This window comes from Maniola jurtina, chromosome 22 (genome assembly GCF_905333055.1).
Source record: "Maniola jurtina chromosome 22, ilManJurt1.1, whole genome shotgun sequence".
In the NCBI taxonomy this organism is placed as follows: Eukaryota; Metazoa; Arthropoda; class Insecta; order Lepidoptera; family Nymphalidae; genus Maniola; species Maniola jurtina.
In genome coordinates, this window is record NC_060050.1 from 2,659,028 (window position 1) to 2,676,195 (window position 17,168).

Below are 17,168 nucleotides of genomic sequence, written 5' to 3' on the forward strand. Positions count from 1 at the left end.
CAGCTTGTTGTTGTATGTCGCATTAAATACCTAATTACTATTTGTGTATGCACTGAGAATGTTTTAATGAAATAAATGAATTCTGGCTATTACTGTTTTTTTTCTTACTCCGAATAATTTATGAAGACAGGAATTAAATAATTTACTACAATTTAGAGTACCAATATATTTAATTGGCCACTGGCTGAAATCAAACTTTTTACATTTACCTCCCCTCCATGTATGAACGTTAGGGCCGAGCACCTCCGCGCCGCTGTGTCAACTTACTGGTGATAATAATTCACACACAGAGAGAGAAATGCGAGATTGTGCTAGCCCTGTACATAGATAAGGAACAACTTCAACAAAAAAATTAAAAACAAGGTTATATTAAAATTATAATATGAAAATATTCAAATATTGGCTGAATATCCATCCAGCCTTCTTTCTGTTTATTTAAATATTCACTACATTACATTACTTTATACATCACCAATTTCTTAAGTAAATTCAGTTTTTTGTACAATATAAAAAGAATCTTATATTAAACCTCTATGTTCACACGCGGTCGTGCACGACACGCCCGCACTCTCATTAAAACTTGATCTAACCGAGCGAACGATAAAATAAGAAATTTAACAAAAAGCATTAAAATTATGGTAATTAATTATTATTACATGTACCTACACTACGTTTTTATGTTCAACATTTTATGTCAATATTAAATCATTATCTATACTTAGCCTAGCCTATGATATAACGTTATAAATGACGAAAACGTATCCGCACGATATCAATCAACAATAATTCATTAACAAACCGCCATCCATTCACTCGCCACTAAACGGAAAATTAAATCTAATCTCAGTAACAACGAAAAGTCCGACAGTCAATGACAGTCTCTGATTTTTTCCGCTTTCGGTTTGCGGCCGCGTTTCTTGCCGGAGGTCACGCCGGCCAACACCATCGCGGCTCGCTTGGCCAAGCACGACTTGCAGAACCAGTCCTCCGTCGCGCCCGGCTCCTCGGTGATGCCCACGCACACCCAGTGGTACCAGCCGTCGCAGCCGTCGCACCCGATCATCGGCGAGCCGTTGTCGGGCCGCCCGCACGCCGGGCACACCCAGATCTTGTTCCCCTGCTCGTCCACGTAGTACGGAGTCGGCAGCGCGCCGCCGGGCTTGTCCACCGCCGCCGCAGCGGGCGCCGGCGCGGACTCCTCCGAGAACGAAACCGACTCGTCGTCTAACTCGTCCACTTGACTCTTCTTCGACATCGGCTTGAACAAGATCTTCTTTAACTTGGAGTGACTCGACGGCGGACGATTCTTCCTCGACGGCGACGCGGGAGGCGGCGACAGCGGCGTCTCCGCGTCTGCTATGTGGTTATGCTTTGAATGCTTCTGTTTCGGCGGTCTCGTTACTAGAGCAGAAATCTGAGCCAACTCTGGGGAGCGACTGTGCTCCCGCGACGTCGGCTCTTCTTTCAACGAGGAAGCGTCATCCTCCTCCTTTTTAACAACGGGCTTTATATTCAATTTAAAAATATCCGGTGAACTCGGAGGCATCGGAGAGTTAGAGTTGGAGGAACTTAATTTAAGTGTGAGCTTAGGTACCAAGCCGTCGGCGACCTTTTCTTTCTTTTTCTCCTTCTTTTCCTTTTTGATTTTGTCTTTCAGCTCGTGACGCTCCTCTTTATCTTTCTTCTTTTCCGCCTTATCTTTGTTTTTGTCCTTCTTATCTTTTTTCTTCTTAACTTTCAAACCATCTTTGTCCCTTTTTTCTTTTTTGTGGGATTTGTCCTTTTTCTTTTCCAAATTATCAGGTTCTTTTTCTTGTGGAATATCTGGGATTGTGACCTTTTCTGGCTCAGGTTTGGGAACGGGCATCGGTTCGGGTATCGGCGCGGGCTCCTCTACTTTCGGCGACGGCATCCGCACGGGCGGCGGGGGCACCCTCGGCGGCTCCGATCGAACCGGCTCCATCTTCGGAGGATTCAGTTCGATCGTTATATCGGGCTGTACAGGTGGCATTTTATACAAGCTAGCTTTATGATCTTTATTTTTCAATTTTTGTTTCTGTAAAATATTTGGAATGGTCGGAGATTTGTGCTTGTCGTGACGATCCTTGTCACGCCCTATCATGGGCGACTTATGCATTATTCTTTCCTCTTCGTTGTCGACGGGTATTACCTCCAAACTAGGGCGACGGAGCATTTGCGGGAACTTTACAGATGACGAGCGAGATGTGTGAGGAAAGTTGCCCATTTGCATGAGGTGATTGGGAATACCTGGTCCTAGACCACCCGGCAGGAAGCTGGGCCCCGGTATCAGTCCAGGTCCTGCTGATCCTAATGCAAATGGATTGGTAAGTAAGTTTGGAGGTGGTAGACCTCTGAGTGCTGGGTTGTTAGCTATGTTAGCAAATAGGTCGCTAGGTATCAAACCTGGTCCGGACATCATTCCTCGACTGTGAGGCATGGCTGGGAAGAAGGGGAAACCTGGATGCAATTGTGATAGGTTTGGATCTTTCTTTGGCCTATTTGGTTTTGGTGGCTTTTCATTACCCAGTTTCATTTTCTTTTTCTCAGCCATTTGCACCATTTGGAAGGCTTGCAACTGCTGTTGCTGCTTCTTCAGTTTTGCTTCAATCTTTGATGCTTTGTCCTTCTTCTCTCTATGTTTCTTTTCCTTCTTTGTCTTTGGACTCACACCGGCCAAGTCTTTGGAGAACGGATATTGCAGAGATTTGTTGATCGATAGGACACCTGTTGGTCGGGGCTCAGGTTGTAAAGGTCTAAACTGTGGCATGGGGTGCATGTCTAATGAATCATCATCAATGCTAATAACTTCATGGGATCTTATATCTATTTCTCTGGACAAATTTACTGGACTATTGTTATTGTTCATAATAGACTCAACACTTTTAACTCTAATGTTTTCACTTTTTGATTCGGGTGCAGAATTCTGTATTCTTGAGATCATAGCATCGGACTGTGGATGCAATTTTTCAGGGACAACCTCTGGAGTGTTTTTGTCTTCTTTTGATTTGTTCGATATTCTTTTAAAAATATTGCTTTTTGATCTGTCGGGTTGGGAGGCCAGTTTTTCCTCTTCCTCGATCACCTCCTTTTTAATTTCTACTTCTGGGATGAGAGAATTTGTGGCTGGCTGTGGCTTGTGTAAAGGTAAAGAGTTTGATGCGAGTGGTGATTTTGAAATTGGTATTTTTCTTGGTACAGGAATTGCATCTTCGGCGACTCTAGGTGGTGGTCTACTTATTGGTGGTGGAAGAGGAGGAGGAAGGTCTACGGGCTCCTGCTTGATGACAGGCCTCAGGGGTTCCGGCATGGGCACGACTGGTGGTGGCAATGGTGCTGCTGGAGGGGGCATAGGGGCCTTCACGGGAGGCATCGTCTTCGGCGCAGGCATCGTTACATGATTGTGAAGGGTTGGATGTACATCTTTACTCTTTATCGGGTATCCTGGTGGATGCCTGTTCAATTTATTACTATCCCTAGATTTACTACTTTCGCCTTTATGACTCTTATCTTTCCTTTTACTCTTCATTATCTTGCCGTTTAATAACTTATTTTTCTTAGATTTCTTATCACTTTTGTCTAACAATGGTACTTTCATTGCATTCGAATGATGTGAGTTTGCTTTGTGTTTGTCATGTCTATCTGAAATTATTGTGGGTGGTTTTGCTTCTGGCAGTTTACCTTCTCGGGCGGGTGACAAGAAACCAGACATAGTCATCATGACACTGCTGATTTCTCTAGTTCTTTCCTCTTCGTCTAATCGTAACCTTGGCCTTTTGCTATTTGGTAATGACACTGGATCAATTGGCCTTTTAAATATGTCTTTAGATTTCTCGGGACTGTCAGTGACTGATATTTCAGGGCTCGTACAGGTAGCATTGGTCTCTATGCTATCAATACCATTTTGACGGATCTCAACTGTGCCAGCCACGGCTGGAGTGTCTCTTTCTTTCTCGGGATACATGGGAGGTAAATGCTCGTGCACATGCATGGGCCTCGTGACGACCTCATGACTGCCAGGTTTAAGGAAATTCAAGTTAGACTCCTTAGGTTTGGGGAACTTTTCAGTTCTAACGGGTGGTGGCACGGGTGGCACACTGCGTGTGTACTCCGCTAGCTCTGGAAGTTGTATATGTAAATCACGAAACACTAATCCTAAGTCATGTAAATTTGGTTCAGTCCTATTGAATTGTTCAGCATATCTGTTAGCTTGTGTGCCCAGTGTACATATGTACTTTTCCAAAACGTGTACCAAAATGTCGAGTGGAGTCGAGTTTATACCGTTCCATCCTATAGTTTGGCATATTTGCGCAACATTCCTCCGTAGTATCTCACGGGCGTACGCCTCTGACATTATGACACCAACAAGTTATCTGGAACAAACGAGTATAATGCATAAGTACGACGAAACAACGGTCAAATAACATGAGTAGAATTTGCTGACCACAACAACCAGGGTCACTTTACACTCCAATAGCTGTACATACGATAGGAGAGCTAAAACAGCATATCTCATGGTTTTCATACCTGCAAGTGTCTTGTAGTACCGAGACGGTAACGCAAATAGGTGGAAACCTCGAGTTTGGAACACACATGTATGCTTCGCTACGATCTTCAGAATTTACGATTAATTTATCATAACACATTTATGGATTACAATGCAAATTAACGAAGTGTTTACGTAAAAACTTCTCAGCATTCTACAAACACAGAACCCCGTGCGCCATGATTGCATTTTGGTTGTCAATGTTTGGTGTTGCAAGGTAATAATAAAGAAAATGGCGGTCAATTACGGATGCGTTCAGTGAGTTGACCTAATTTAAGTTTGCGATTCAAGTCCCTTTTTATTTCAACTAACGAAATTAAACTGTCCATGTTCTGATTTATTTCGTAAGCTAACTACGCATCAAAAGAAACCAAACAATTTTATCAACCATAAGCATTGCAGATAATAGGTACTCTAGTAAACCCGCAATACGAAGTTGAGCAATTTAGCATTCGTGTGCTAGACTCTACATAAGTTTTATGACCATCTGTATTCTGAAATTCCATGGAAAATTCCTGTCTTTTATAATTTCATTCGACTTCAGTGGCACTCTAGTTGGATCCATAGACAATTTATGATACAGATCAAAAACTTTTCTATGGCATAAATTAAAAATTCTATAGTTTATGGTAACAATTGAATTTGACATAAAATGTCAAACACAAACCGAAAATGGTTTTTGGCGATGTGCTTTTCGTGAATGTAAATTTCGTAAATAATTTACCTTTTTTATACGCGTTACAACGTTTCCTAATATGTGAGACCCAGTAATTTAACTAAAAGCTACAAAACAATTACACTTAGTGCAGATAGTTGATTTGGTAGGTCTTCGGAATTCGGTCTCGTAGTCAATGACCAGGGACTTTTTTGTATTAAAAGTGTAGTGCCTGTTGATATTTTTACGAGTTTAAAATGACTACATCGTCGGAGGACGTTCTGTTGAGCGTGGGACACGTTAGGTATAAGAAGGGTGATGGGACTTTGTATGTGATGAACCAAAGACTAGCATGGATGTTGGAAAATCGGGACACAGTCGCTGTGTCTCACAAGTACGCTGATATTAAAAGTAAGTTGTGGGTATATTCATATTCTTAATTAATATTGTAGATATTCACTGCTAGAAAGGTCTTCAAGGTCTACCGCTTTACTATATATCTGAGACAGCTTGCACTTATTTGTTCTTGCTATAGATGTCCTTGTAATAAGGCCAGCTCTCCAGTCTTACATTTTACTTTTGCTCCATCGTCTAAGGCTATAGAGCTTTAGGCTGCTCTTACTGGGACTACTGACTTAAAATGAGGCAGATTTATGTCGGAGTCTTAACTCTGTCTTAACTGAAACTTGAGTCTGAGCAAAATCAAAGTGCATCTATACATCTCGGCCTAAAAATCATCATCATCATAGAAATGGTAATAAATATAAACTCTTGAGCAATCCACAACAAGGTTATGAATAAGTCTAGTGGTATTTCCGCAAGAAAAAATCACATCTAAGTATTTTCTTCAGAGCTTTTATGCTAGCTTATTGATAGTCCAAGACTGGTAAATGTTATTGGTGGGATCACTTTCAATGGATGTAGATTTTGATCAAAAGAATATTAGTCATTTTAACCATGACTAACATTCCCCTTTCCCCTCCAACTAAGTGTAAAGCTTGTTCTAGTAGTGGGTACAACAATAGTGCAACGGGTGGGGTTTGAACCACCAACCTTTCTCTATAGATTTCAACCTTAGACCTGTCAGTTTTAGACATTGTGCAAAACAGGATTAGCCACAATAGCTATATCAAAGTAACAAATAACTATATTTGGACAGCTGAATGCGAATCCAACTGCTTTAGTTAGTTTGTCACACTAATATTATAAAGGCGAAAGTTTGTATGTGTGTGTGTGTGTGTGTGTGTGTGTATGTTTGTTACTCCTTCACGCAAAAACTACTGGACGGATTTGGCTGAAATTTGGAATGGAGATAGATAATATCCTGGATTAGCACATAGGCTACTTTTTATCCCGGAAAATCAAAGAGTTCCCACGGGATTTCAAAAAACCTAAATCCACGCGGGCGAAGTCGCGGGCATCGGCTAGTCATTAAATAATTAATCAATAACCTTGACTAAACAAATGTTCTCACACATTGTTTAAAATGTAATGACTAATCTGAGAACACTTTTGGAATCATGTTTTAAAAGCATATCCTCAACTTCACAAAAAGGAACCCACATCACAAGAAAACATTTTTTTGTTAATAGCTGTTTCTATAAGTTTTGTTTTTGTTAAACATGTTTGTTACCCTATAGTTATCCTACCACTTAATAAATAAGAATGTGACAATTCAAAAGTACTTGTAAAAATCCAAATGAATAAAAATATTTTGAATTTGAATTAAAAAAACGCTACCATGTGATTAATCACATAATGGTAGCCAAGGTCATAATCCTTAGCAATAAAAATATGAGAGAATCAACCATACAAAGGATTTCTGTAATGTGTTATTTTTATTATTTATAATAGGCTAAGTGGCTTTTGCTGATGCGTCTATATCATAAGTGCTTTGAGTTTTCCAAATCTTCTTCTTTGAGGCTATGCAGTCCTTGCATTGGCCGGCTATTTTACAGCTCTTTCCTGACTGAAATTAGACTCGTTATGGCTGGCAACTAAACAGTGACCGTAAGAATCTGTAAATACGCATGCAGTCGCCACAACTTCGTGCCCATACACACAGCAACTTCCATATAAATTACACATACTAACAGTCTTGAGTTGCCAGGTGGCTAGCCGACTGCGTAATGGCTCTTGGAGTAACTTCCTCAAGAGGTACAATGTGGTTCCCTAGGTGGCTACTATGCACTAGAAATAGCAGACTATGTTAAACAAGCCAAAATAAAAATAGTAACATGGCTTGCTTCCTTAGGTTACTGCACTGTGTTACTACTTTTCATTCAGACATATAATGCAATGCAACAAAATACTTCATAGCTTTACATCTTTATTTTTTTTAACCTTAGAATAGTTATACCTTAATTAGTGAACCAAGTGTCAAATAAAAATTGTAAACGGCACATTGTTATTGCGAATTAGGTACCCACGATACAGGATTACCTACTATGGGTACCATCAGACACAGAAAAATTGTACAAGACTTTGTATTTGGTAAATGAACATTTTTCATTTTCATTGTCATGTACATCAGAGTCTAAACAGACTCTTAGGTTTAGGTTTAAAGAGTTTATTTCTCAGAAGAACAATGTTCAGCTATATGAGAATAATTCTAAATATAAATATAGATAAAACATAATTTTTATAGGTACGGTGACTTTATACAATAATAATATAACCCTTGGCATGTCTAATCTTACTTAATCTTTTCAGCACAAAAAATCTCTCCCATCGGCAAACCAAAAGTGCAGCTACAAGTGGTCCTCCACGATGGCACGTGTTCCACGTTCCAGTTCGTCAACCCGGCAGGCGCGGAAGCTCAGGCCAAAGACCGCGACCAGGTCAAGATGCTACTGCAGGATCTATTGCCTAAGTTCAAGAGGCAGATTGATGGGGAGTTGGAAATGAAATCTAGGTATGCATACTTCATTTTCCACAGATACCTAGAAATGCCGACAATCAAAGAGGACGTGAACAAGTATTCCAAAAAGTACAAGCTTAGATTGGAAAAACATCCTAACACACTGGCACAGAAATTGCTTGTAAACCCCAACACTAAATGCCTTAAAAGATGGCACATATTGGAATTGGGCGAGAGATGATGCTCCATAATTTACAGCACGAAAGGGGAGGACATTTATTGGAATGGCCCCTAAACTAAGGAACCAAAAGCAGATGGACTTATTGGAAACAAAAGAAAACTTCATTTTACCTCTACAGAATTTTGAGTTTATTCACAGAGAGCTGTTAGTATAGGGCTCTCTCTGTTACGTAATTCCATACAAATGACAGAGATAACAAACTCGGTGGATGTTAGCAGAGTGAACTAGAGTGAGGGAACAATTAATTTGATCCTGTATCAACGATATGTCAAGTATTAGGCTATGTTGTTGTAAAATCAAAGAAAAATGGGGCTACTTTAGGGCTACCTGCGTCAAATGTTTTTTTTTTTTTAGCCATGTTAATCATGACTAATATTCCCCTTTCCCCTCCAACTAAGCGCAAAGCTGTATTAGGAGTAGGTACGACAATAGTGCAACGGGTGGGGTTTGAACCGCCAACCTTTTAGAATTCAGTCGGCTCCTCAGCCTGTTGAGCTATCGAGGCTATTTTTATTTGACACCTGTCAGTGACGTCGGAGCATCAACATTTTGTTAGACATTCCCTAAGTGTTGTTTGTTGTTGTTGTTGAACGAAACTTGTTTTCTGTACTTACTGTATGGGAGAAACTGTGTTTCAAAAACATTTGAGATTCAATTTGTTCAAAATTCCTTGTCTACATTATAAAGGGATTTTTTGTGCAAAATTTCACCTTTCTTCATCCAAGAGTTTGGGCTGCATGTTGATGTACATATATTTTGATAAATGTTAACTTGAAAATTGTTTAATCACAGGTTACTATCATTACATCCGACACTGAAGCATTTATACGAAGACTTGGTGATATCAAAGGTGATCAACAGTGAGGAATACTGGAACACCCCCACTTTGAAACACTACACAGAATCTACTAGCATGAAACAGGAGGCTGGTAAGATTGTTTTTTTTAAATTTATTTTTAAATATATTATAATATTATAATATATTTTTTTTAATTTTTATTAGCCTAGCATTAAAACTAGTCAATTATGACTAACATTCCCCTTTCCCCTCTGACTAAGAGCATAGCTTCTGTTAGGAGTAGGTAGGACAATAGTGCAATGAGTGGGGTTTGAACTGCCGACCATTCAGATTTCAGTTGGCTCCTTTAATTGTTGAGCTATTCAGGCTATTGTTATTATATTTATCTAGTTACTTCCTTTGGCACGGCAACCTTTTATTGGTCTTTATATAAAGACTTCTAACTTTATCTTCTTTCTTCGACTTCTAAGTTTCAAACTGCGGTGCAGTTTGGCGAGAGATAGTTTATAAGGAATTATTGTGTCTATGAATAAATAAATTAAAAAAAAAAAACTAAATGTTCCAGATATTTGTATACAACTGTTAGGGTTCAAAAGATTGCTAACAGGATTCTATTACTATAAGTCTCAGCTATACATCCGTTTGTCAATGGGCTGTATCTCATGAACTGTAATAGGTGGAGAATTGAAATTGTACACAGTATGTATTCTTACTGCCCCTATAATGACAAATATTAAAAATTTCATAATCTTGTACGATGGTACAGAACCCTTTGTGTGCAAGTACAACTCACACTTAACCAGTTTCTTTTCCCCAGGTGTATCAGGAGCGTTCCTAGCAGATATCCAACCACAGACAGATGGCTGCAACGGACTGAAATACAACCTGACACAGGACATCATAGACGCGATATTCAAGACATACCCCGCCGTGAGGAAGAAACATGTGGACTATGTGCCTAACAAGATGACAGAAGCTGAATTTTGGACCAAATTCTTTCAATCGCATTATTTTCACAGGTACTTTATTATATCTAGGTCACAATAACATAGTGAACGGTAAGCATATAATAAACTAAGGACAGTTAATGGACTGTAAATTAGATTTAGAAATCACACTAAGATTATAAAGGCGAAAGTTTGTATGTGTGTGTGTGTGTGTGTGTGTGTGTGTGTTTGTGTATGTTTGTTACTCCTTCACGCAAAAACCTCTGGACGGATTTGGCTGAAATTTGGAATGGAGATAGATAATATCCTGGATCCTTTTTATCCCGGAAAATCAAAGAGTTCCCATGGCATTTCGAAAAACCTAAATCCACGCGGGCGAAGTCGCGGGCATCGGCTAGTTATTCATAAGTAGAAGTTTAAACTAGAATAATATTACTTACTAACCCATAGGCTAGAATCTGGATGGTAGTAGCAATAAAGCTGCCATGATATGATGGAGCTTTATGGTAAGAAAAAAAAAGTTAGGTAAATTTCAATAATCAAAGTTACTTCCAAACTTCACTTAGGTTCATATTGCGTGAACGACCAGAACTGTGAATTTGTTTACTAGCGTGTGACGTCATACAAAAATAAAGACCAAATTAGTTATTGTGGATAATCGTTTTGTATGCGAATTTCCTTGAAAACTAATTTTCAAATGACCGTTAAGAACTTTTGACAGATAAAAAATCATTATTAGGTTCGATGTATATAGACTATGTCGGACTTCGTCTGTGTTGGCGTCTGCTGGCGCGCGTTCTGTGCCTTTTTGGAGTGTTTTTTTTTTGTTGGAAGTGGCCAGTTTTTGTGTTATTGCTGGTGGAACTGACTGGGAGACGCTCTGGAGGGGCGCCGCGCGTGTGTCGGCGGGCGCCGGCACGGACGAAGTCCATACTTATACATAATAGTTTCCGTAACTTGTAAATGACTACAAACTTGACATTGGCTAATAAGTGTAAAGCCAGACGAGAGAGAAAAAAAAATAGACTATGTCATAGGTATATTCATAGAGTTGTAATATGTAGTTTGTTTATTTATTTGTATTTTATCTGTACGCGCAAGTAAACAAATTCATTGATTGGCCAAAGTTTCGTGTTTTATTGTTTTTGGATAATTTTCCAGAGACCGCATCGCATCGTCGTCGAGTAAGGACCTGTTTGGTGAATGCGCTAAACTGGACGACCAGGCCATCGCGTCGGCCATGAGACATACCACAGTGGATCTCACCGTGAGTTCTTATTCTTTGGGGCTATGCCAGAAATGCGCAACCTAACGCCGACTAAAACTGAAACCAATGAAATACAAACCTTATGGCTTGACGTTAAGATTTTAAACTCAAGAACAACAGAGACATCGTGCTATCTCTCTCATAATACGCGCATACAAAACATGGCATGCAGGCAACAACTAATAGCGGACGGACGCGCGCTTCGTTCTTCGTTTTGCTTTTTGCCCCACTGGTGAAGTTTACTTCAAAAATGTACCACAAATCTTGTTATTAAAATAATAAAACGTCTTTTTATGTGTAGGTGGATTTACCTCAATTCACGGAGTCTGTCCCGTTCTTACCCGAAGACGATTTGGGTGAGAAGGAAAAGGACGGCACCTCCATACACCGCAGCATGATCAAAAGATTCAACCAACACTCCATTATGGTATGTATAATTTTCACAAATGGAACGTATACGAATAGATCGATACTATCGCACGCAAAATGCGCCACACACGCGCTACAGACGTGCCGCACACGTGCAACAGACGTGCTACAGACGCGCCACACATGTGCAACATACGTGCCACACACGCGCAACAGACGCGCCACACACGGGCAACAGACGCGCCCCACGCGTATAACAGACGCGCCACACACGCGCAATATACGCGCCATACACGCGCAATATACGCGCCACAGACGCGCGTACATCCATACATCCATAATGCTTTGTTTTTTATGCAAAATTCGTATGGAAAAGTCGATTTTTTTTTAACTATTAATCTTATATCACTTCAAACATGGCAGTTGTATGAACTCCTGAATGATTTAAGATAAAAATTAGGTAAGAAAATCGACTTTTCCATGCAGATTTTGCATAACAAAGAAAGCCTTTCCAGCTCGGAAGGGCTTTCTTGTGTGAGATGTAAAATTATTATATTTTTCCCGCAGGTGCTCAAAGCTAGTCATAAATCAAACAGCAGTACCAATAGCAATAACACAAGTAGTAATAGCAATAGCAAAACAACGAATAACAATAACAAAGTCATCGAGAACGGTGTGAAAGAGACGAACGGTGTCGAGAAAAGGACCGCGCGAGACAAAGATCCGACCGAGCCCGTGGATAAGAAGAAAAGGATTTTGGAAAAGATACATTATGAAGATCTAGATAATGTCCAAATTGGTGAGGAGGCGCAGGAGTTAAAATTAACGAAGGTATGTAATAAAATTTATGTGGCTTTAGTCTCTGGCATGCAAGTTTCCTCATATTGTTATTTTATTTTACAGGTGGAAAGGTATTTGTTAGGTCCGTCGTCACAAGTGAGTCAGTCCAGTACTAGCACCACCCGCCCACCGCCGCTGTCGGCGCTAGCGTCTATATGTCAAGTAAGCAAGAATTTAAAAAAAAACCTATTAAAATATACATGTTATCTCTATGTTAAAATGCATCTAAGTTTATAATAATACTGTGTGTCTCCATAATATAAATAAAAATAAATAAGTGCAGCGTGCTCAGAGCACCAGTGTGGACAGGTTTTGTTGAGACGTGCGCGAACACGAACTGGAACCAGGTATGGACACAGGGAGGGACAAAATGGGAGTACTGTTGTATAAAAGCAGGAGTTATTTTGCGGAAGTCCATGATATACATTATACAAGGAACCTATAATCCGCTAAACCAGACAAATCTGTATGGTACAACATGCAGCATGCGATATGCACCGCTCACCCTCCCACTGCTAAACATGCAGGAAAAGCCAGCCACCAAGCAAGCAATACGCACCACCAACACGCAGCACCACACAAATCACCACTCGACGCACGTTTCGCCCCGACACCGGAGCATCCTCAGGAGATGTAGACCTTACAATGCGCAATTGCAACATACAAATTTGTCTGGTTTAGCGGATTGTAGCAAATTAAGCTTTTGGTTCCTTCTAAATGCCAGTATGTATTCGGTTCGTGCACGCGCTGCGTCCACACTGATATAATGCTCCTTTCAAGTTATATTGCATGTTACCTTCCATCAGTCTGTACGCAGCTTTGCAGAGTTAAAAAACCTGTCAATTTCAGGCGTGGTCGAGTGGACAACAGTGTCAAAGGCCGTTCAGAGTGAGCGCGTCAGCGGCCGTGGGTGCTTTGGGCGAGCTGAGTCCAGGAGGGGCGTTGATGAGGCAACACCAAGCCGCGTGTATGGCGCGTGAGTCTTATGTGTAGTTCTTCATCCATCCATACTTCTCGACGTATGCGGTCTCCAATCTAGGACTTTCAGCTCCAACGGCCATCGCCTCACGACAGACATGACCTGCCCACTGCCACTTCAGCTTGCTAATGGTTTGGGCTATGCCAGTGAACTCGGTTCTCCTGCGGATCTCGTCATTTCATTTTCATCCTTCAGGGAATCTCCTAACCTAGCCCCTCCCATAGCTCACTGAACGGCTTTAAAGTGGACAAGGCATTGAAATGAATGAATTTCTGTTCCCATTTCAGAACTAATACCACCGGACGTGAAAAACGAGTTACACCGCATTTACCTATCCGGGGGCGAACTACTCCGCGAGCTGTGGCGATGTTTTCCGCAGCCCGGCGCCAGCGCGGAATCCGAAGACACGCCCGTGCGCGCGGAAAAGTTCTACGATGCGCTACTTAGGTTTAGAAACGTCAAATTAAGGCCCTTTGAGGTAAGTCTGGAATTCCGTTCGTGGCAATGTAATATCGTAATTTTACTTAATTCAGCGAAAAAAAAGAAAAAAAAGAAAAGGAATTTTCGTTTGGAATTATCCGTCAAGATTGTTCTATGCGTCATGAATTTTTCACTAAATTGGTTGCAACCCCTCCAATCCTGGTATAAAGCGTCTGAACTAACACAGGGGGAAAAATTCATCATGTTATGATGTCTTAGCTAGAAATATGCATTTTTTAATGGATTTTGTGGGAATTAAAAATTCCCGTGATAAGTAAAATATATTAAAAATGTATTAAATCAAAATATATTTCTAGCTAAGACGCCACAACGTGGCTTAAACTTTCCCCTTTGTTTGTTCTGTATTCTGATGCATTATAACAGGCCGTCATTTTTTGAAAAATACTCGTGGGTGTTATGTTTTTTTTTTTAATTCAATTCTGATCTACTTTTTAATTTTTTTTCGATAACTCACTTTATGTCGTAGATAAGTGCTTTTAAAACATTTTTTTAATTTACAGGAAAAAATGCTCCGTGAACTAACTCCGTTAGCGACTTCGCTAACCAAACATATGAACCAAATGATCGACACAGCATGTGCCAAGTATGCAATGTGGCAACAGAGACAGGCCAAGCTACGGTAGTATACGCCTCACTACAATGCCCTATCGCAAATATAGGATTTGTGTGCTAAAAGTGCAATTAAAGTGACATTATTAAGTGATAAATTGACTAATAATATTATGCGCCAAGTTTGCGATAAACTGCGCCAAGTATCCGGTAAACTGCGCCAAAAATGCGCCATGGCAACACAGGCCAAGCTGCGCTACTACGTAACTACAACATCGTACCGCAAACATAGTGTTTGCGTACTTAAAACCAATTAAAGTGACATTATTCAGTGATAAATTGACCATTATTATTATGCACCAAGTATGCGATGAACTGCGCCAAGTATGCGCCATGGCAAGTTAGGCCAAGCTGCAATAGTACCTAACTGCAACATTGTACAGCAAATATAGTTTTGTGTGCAAAAAACTTATTAAAGTGACTTTATTCAATGATAAATTGATTACTGTGCGCCGAGTATGCAAAAAAGAGGCCATGTTGCATTAAAATACGCCTACTAATGCATTAAAGTTACTAATCATTAGTAAATAAATTCATTATTACATGATGCAGTCTGGCCAAGTTGCAGTTGTATATACCTAAGTGTTATCGAATCCAATAAAAAAAAAATATATTTTATTCTAACCTCAAAATAAACAATTTTCCGTAGACTGACGGATGGGTTTAAAACAAAAAACTTAAACCCCTGTGAATACGGCTGTTTATCCGACTGAAATGATATTTAACAATAATTCTAGAGTAATAGATAACAAATTCCCATAAAATGCCCATTTATCAAAAAAAAAAATGTTCAGATGTATTTTGGCTCTATAAAAAATTAATAGCAAAAGTTATATGAAAAAAAATGGGTTTAAATTGGATATGTTTTACATTTAAACCGATTATTATTTGTTACTGATGTAAATTAGAAAGCAAAATATAAAAAAAAAAAATATTATCTTTTGGCATTTCCAACAACATAATATTATAAACCATGGTTCAAAGCATATAATATTATTGAAATCCGATAAAATGTTTAGAAGTCTGTGGCTACTAATAATAATGTAAAACATATTTGATTTATAACCTCTATAATATAAAATTACAAAAAAATGTTCAGAACTTGAATTATAAAATAATAAGGGTTGAATGGCCTGAAAACAATGACATTATTGCTTGAAAAATTAACTAAAAAAAATGTAAAAAAAATATTGTACATAACCTTTTTGTATTGTATAGTTCTTGATTACTGTTAAATTAAATGTAACACAAAATAAAATAAGTAGGTACAGGTTGCGTCAAACTTCTAGAATGCTTTATATCATAAAAGAAAGAGATTAACTTGTACAAAATGTAAGTATTGAAAAGAGATGGCATAATGTTTTAAAGTTTCAAACTAAAGGTAATCGCACACTGCTGTGAAACTAGTTCGCATTTTCATACCTGAAAACTTGATTTGACTTTTGCGGGTCCTCTAAAATTAGGTGATCAACAACTTCGAAAATATCGTAACTTGACAACCCAACTCAAACTCAACCAATAGGGATGTTGCCAACTAATCAAATCAACAACTGTCAAAAACGTCAATCTGTTTTTCAAGTTAACGTTACCTGTGAGTAAATAGTAATCTGTCCTTAAGTAAATGACATGTCAAATGACTTTTTGAGATGTTAAATCATAGTTTTCCCGAAAGTCAATCTATACAGATTGATTAAATTAATTGACGAGCAGTTAACGTTAACGTGAAATGTTAACGTTAACTGTTATTCAGTCTCAGAGTTCTAAAAGTTTGGCGCGGCCGATAGATAATACTGAATGAAGGCATTTCTATTAAACCAAATGACTGTTTGTTTTGTATATTTTTTAGCTATCACAATAATACTGTGTAAAATGAAACCAAATTGTGACTAATTCTGTTGTACACAATCTCTAAACTAAAATGACAGGTCTAAATATATTGCTGTCCCTTTCATAATGCACTCTGTGGAAAAGGATAGAACAACAGTTGATTTCACGGTTTGTGTACAACATAATTAACCACATTCTTAGTGTGATTCCAACACAGAAATGTTACTATGCGTTTGAAATAAGTTGAGAAATAAAATAAACAATGCAGTTAGAAATTAAAAAGAGTTGTGCTTGATTTTTTTCACAGATATGCAAAATATATTGCATAAAATATAGATTAAAATAAAAGGTTAATTTATTTGAGTCGCATTGTCCTTATTTAAATTTTTTAATCATATGTGATTCGATTTTATATGACGTGAAAAAACTTGACTTTAACAGTGTTTGACACAGTTTGACAGTGTGACCATCTTTGATTGGCCAACACTATTGGCTAAAATTGGCAAGGGTATGAATTTTGCAAATTAAAAAAAAAACGATTCCGACGAATTGAGAACCTCCTCCTTTTTTTAAAGTCGGTCAAAAACAATTTTATTGAGATAATCGCTATGATACAGACACAACTTTCGTACTAGGCCCTTGTTGATGTCAGTGTGACAATATATTATACTAGCGACCCGCCCCGGCTTCGCACGGGTGGAAAAATCCTA

The 17,168-nt window shown here is 39.0% G+C and overlaps 2 protein-coding genes across 3 annotated transcripts; one reads left to right on the forward strand and one right to left on the reverse strand.

Annotated features, from left to right (window-relative positions):
• Window positions 1–151: 151 nt before the first annotated feature.
• Window positions 152–4,765, reverse strand: LOC123876756 (transcription initiation factor TFIID subunit 3). Its single transcript, XM_045923108.1, has 2 exons — window positions 4,546–4,765; window positions 152–4,391 (listed from the first exon to the last, which is right to left on the reverse strand). Exon 2 carries the CDS (start codon window positions 4,370–4,372, stop codon window positions 869–871), a length of 3,504 nt encoding a protein of 1,167 aa, XP_045779064.1. The 5' UTR covers window positions 4,373–4,391; window positions 4,546–4,765; the 3' UTR covers window positions 152–868.
• A 461-nt stretch (window positions 4,766–5,226) lies between these two features.
• On the forward strand, window positions 5,227–16,983 carry LOC123876766 (general transcription factor IIH subunit 1). Of its 2 annotated transcripts, XR_006798417.1 has the most exons (12): window positions 5,227–5,630; window positions 7,932–8,133; window positions 9,113–9,249; window positions 9,937–10,138; window positions 11,228–11,333; window positions 11,635–11,760; window positions 12,270–12,533; window positions 12,606–12,704; window positions 13,392–13,518; window positions 13,809–13,999; window positions 14,523–14,721; window positions 14,880–16,983. XR_006798417.1 is itself a non-coding variant. In XM_045923125.1 (11 exons), the coding sequence occupies exons 1-11, from the start codon at window positions 5,477–5,479 to the stop codon at window positions 14,643–14,645; spliced, it is 1,731 nt and encodes a 576-aa protein (XP_045779081.1). In that variant the 5' UTR covers window positions 5,227–5,476; the 3' UTR covers window positions 14,646–16,983. The 2 variants fall into 2 exon arrangements, 1 of the variants encoding a protein (XP_045779081.1); XM_045923125.1 differs by having other exon boundaries at window positions 14,523–16,983.
• The last annotated feature ends 185 nt before the right edge of the window (window positions 16,984–17,168 follow it).